The sequence below is a fragment of the Amphibalanus amphitrite genome, unplaced genomic scaffold, assembly GCF_019059575.1.
Source record: "Amphibalanus amphitrite isolate SeventyFive unplaced genomic scaffold, NRLGWU_Aamphi_draft 002221F_arrow, whole genome shotgun sequence".
Taxonomy (NCBI): Eukaryota; Metazoa; Arthropoda; class Thecostraca; order Balanomorpha; family Balanidae; genus Amphibalanus; species Amphibalanus amphitrite.
The window spans coordinates 19634-23265 of record NW_024883711.1 but is presented as its reverse complement, the minus strand read 5'-3'; the positions used below and the strand labels follow the sequence as shown (position 1 = coordinate 23265).

Here is a 3632-nt window from a genome sequence, read left to right as displayed (position 1 = left end):
ATCGGCGGCCGGCTAGTACTCTTGCCCGCGCTCACATACGTGCACGTTACCCCGGCAACGGGCTATTGACCAATGAGAAGCGAGAAAAGTGTTACGTCACTGCGATTTTTCATATACCTGTGCCCCCCGGACGTGACGTAGTGTGCTCGCGCGCGTGCAGGGTCTCTGCGATCGAAAAAGAGCGCTAGCAGCGCGCCACTCGACGCCGCAATTGTCAAAAGTAGCGTGTTAGTATGCTTTATTATGAATGATGTGTGTAAAAGTGAGTTTTTATGTTGTTTATTTGGAGGAAATGGTTGGAATAAATTAAGTTATTTTTATTTCTGTTGGTTGGAGTTTTTATTAAAAAGATTTCGGTCTGTACCATTGACATTTACTGAAAATACCTTCGCTTGAATAAATTGCAGATATTTGGCAACTGAAGTGTTAGGTAAGCCTAAATCATATGTAAAAAGGTAAGAGACACCCTGATTATCATTTGAGAAACGAAAATATATGAATTTTCTTTATAAGACTCGCTCAATATCCTACTCCGCGGTTTATGCCCCGAGGGTGTCCGAGGGTTCCCGTTAGTTTGTCTTTGGCGCTCGGCTCGCGCGCGAGCCGACGTCACCGCCTGTGACGTCGGCTCGCGAAATACGTCATACCCTGCACACAAAATAGCCGGCTGCCGAACAGCGCTCCGGCGCGCACCGGGGGTGGGGCGCTGGCTGCGCCGGCCGTCTGGTCCGGATTCGCCCGCCCTCCGTTCTCTGCCCGCCCGGTCCTCCGCGTCGGCTGCCCGCGGCGGCCCTGTCGCTGCTGCTGCCGCCGGCGCGGTCGCCCTGTGCTCGTCCGCTGTGTTGGCTGGCGACTAGCGAGCGACGACAAAACGTGTGAACTCTGTATGTGTGCTCTAAAAATGCCATGACAACAAACAGTGCTAATATGTACAGTGCTAGGTACAGTGGGACACTGACCCTGTCCATCCCCACTCGGGAAACAGTTTATGTGCTCATCGTTTCCTGTGTTTTGTTATGAGATGCGTTCGTCCTCAGTTGTTTGGCTTCTAAATAAACGGAAAAAAAAGGTGACGTAATAATACCGATGCAATATGCCTCTTGCTAGCGGCTATTACTGTGCAATTTTCTGCACTTTTGGCGAAAGAGCCATCGATTAGAAAAACGTACTGTGACTTAATAGCTGATATCATCAAGCACCTGACTTTAAAATCATTTTGTAATCAAATACCCATGCAGAAAACTAATTCAATTTTATGACGTCAATTTTTTGCTACTCTGGTGGTACCTTCGTTTGTTTGCATTTTGCTTGTCACTTGTTTACCGCCGCAGTCTACAGTGTAAAGAGTGTAACCTCACCTGACCTCGGGGTACGAGTGACCGATGACCTCGCCCACGTGATCGACTGTAACCTCGCCAAGGCCCTCGAACGCACCGCTCTATCCAGCCTCGCAAAGGGTTCCGTTTTCTCTTAATTCACGCATTACTGGTGAAGGGTGACCGGTGAGTTCAAGCTTCAAGCGACTAGTAATTGCATTACGTCAATTGTCAACGTCGTACCGCCCTCGCCCTCGCATGCGTTTTTCGTCCCGTCCCCTAATGACCTTACTGCTTACTAGCCGGTTGGGATGTGGCGAAAACATTATTCAAGAGGTAATGCAGGGTTGCCTAGGTGCCTAAACCTTCCTCTAAAGTGTGAGGCGCTGTCACGAGCCTTCTTTTAATTTCGGGCCATTGGCGTCTCAGCCATAAGCCAAGGTGATGGTAGAATCGCCGTCGAACTTCACCCATGTTTATCGTGCTCGCTACTCTGGCCTCCTTTCCCGCAGGTTCTCATGGCTTCCAATACCAACATCGCATCTAAAGAACACGCAACGCCAAAAGTAACCGCGGATCCCGACCCGAAACAGAGCCTGGCTCCGGCTGCGGATCCGGTCCCGGTCGTGGACCTGGACACGGATCCCGATCTCTCGGTGGGAGCCGCGGAGCTGCTGGAGCTGGAGCGCTCCTGTCGGCAGCAGCTGTCTTCGGCAGGTCACTGGCCAGCCGAGCGGCGGGCGCGGCTCCATAACCGGCTCGGGCTGTTGTTGTATGGCCAGGTGAGGTTTGACGAGGCGGCTGAAGAGTACCGCGCTGCGCTGGACGCCTGGCCGAGACTAGCCGCGGCCGCGCACAATCGCGCCATCGTCCGCTACAGGATGGGTGAGTGGCGCTAGACGGGGCTCCTACAAGATTTATCATCAGTGATGATCAGCGTTCCACATACTAATTGTCGATGGTATGGTGACATTCTTCCGCCTAGGGTCGATCTTTTGCAACTGTATAATGCCACATGAGTGTGAATTTTTGTCATGCACCCCGCTGAGACAGAAAGGAATATTTACACGCCTCTCGCTGTGTGCCCACAGGCTATTTCCAGGAGGCAGAACGCGACCTGATGCTGGCGCAGTCCTTGGAGCCTGAAAATACAGAGATCGCCACTGGGCTTCAGGAGACGCGACGGCTACTGGGAGGGATCCCTGCAGAGGGTGCCAGCAGCTGACAGGGTTGGGTCCACTGTTGTACAGTCTGTCTTAAAAGTACCGCGCAAAGTGACGGTGGATCCATCAAGCCTGACGGAGAAAGGGCCTGCTTTAATTTGAAAGTCACCGACCAACTGACCTAGGGAATGGACGAGGATGTCAATTGCTTCGGTGACCCAAATTAAGCAGGCCCTTCCTCAGTCAGGCTCGATGGATCCACCGTCACTTTGCGCGGTACTTTTAAGACAGACTGTACAGTCCCCAGGTCAATTGCTTCGGTGACTTTCACATTATAGCAGGCCCTTCCTCGGTCAGGCTTGATGGATCCACCGTCACTTTGCACGGTATTTTTAAGACAGACTGTACACTGTACAGTCTGTCTTAAAAGTACCGCGCAAAGTGACGGTGGATCCATCAAGCCTGACCGATGAAGGACTGCCAAATTTGAGTCACCGAAGCAATGGACATCCTCGTCCATTCCCCAGCTCCATTGGTTCGGTGACTTTCAAATTATAGCAGGCCCTTCCTCGGTCAGGCTTGATGGATCCACCGTCACTTTGCGCGGTACTTTTAAGACAGACTGTACACTGTACAGTTAAGTGTGCACGCGCCAGTTACTGAAAAGGAGCCCCGCAGAGGGATGGTGGCAGGGTGGGCGGCTGACTAGTGACGATCACGCTCTGCTTTACGGATGTTCACGGTGAAATGAGTGTTAGTTCATTCATACGCGGGACGACCTTACAGTGACTTTCCCATCGTGTGAGTCATCATATAAGCGGGCTTTCATATTGTGAATTCGATTGTGGCTATACCGTGCTGTATTATCATCGCGCTTTTATTATTTTAAGAACAGACAAAACTAGGGCTATCGTTTTGTAATAGGTATTCGTCAATTTGCGATAGTAGGGACACCGGCGCGGCAGGTACTGCCTCGCCGGTCACCTGGAAGCGGTGGCAGTAGGTGGTGTCGCGTGAGGCGTTCATCTGCACGAGCAGACGGCGCACGACGGGAGGTCGTTGACTGCTTGCGCTGCGGCTCCGTAGTCCACCTACCGGGGGAGGTACCGCGCCCGCGTACCCGCCTAGCTACAGAGCTGACACCGAACTACAT

General features: G+C 52.2%; 1 protein-coding gene across 1 annotated transcript; it reads left to right on the top strand.

Annotated features, from left to right (window-relative positions):
• Window positions 1-1035: 1035 nt before the first annotated feature.
• Window positions 1036-2560, top strand: LOC122376643. The gene is made up of 3 exons (XM_043356543.1): window positions 1036-1502; window positions 1829-2201; window positions 2408-2560. Exons 2-3 carry the CDS (start codon window positions 1835-1837, stop codon window positions 2539-2541), a joined length of 501 nt encoding a protein of 166 aa, XP_043212478.1. The 5' UTR covers window positions 1036-1502; window positions 1829-1834; the 3' UTR covers window positions 2542-2560.
• Window positions 2561-3632: the final 1072 nt, after the last annotated feature.

Bases quoted from the DNA above. Each gene is read 5' to 3' on its own strand.
- LOC122376643 (XM_043356543.1), top strand. From the start codon at position 1,835: ATGGCTTCCAATACCAACATCGCATCTAAAGAACACGCAACGCCAAAA. The intron at 2,202-2,407 runs GTGAGTGGCGCT...GTGTGCCCACAG, and splicing joins CATCGTCCGCTACAGGATGG to GCTATTTCCAGGAGGCAGAA.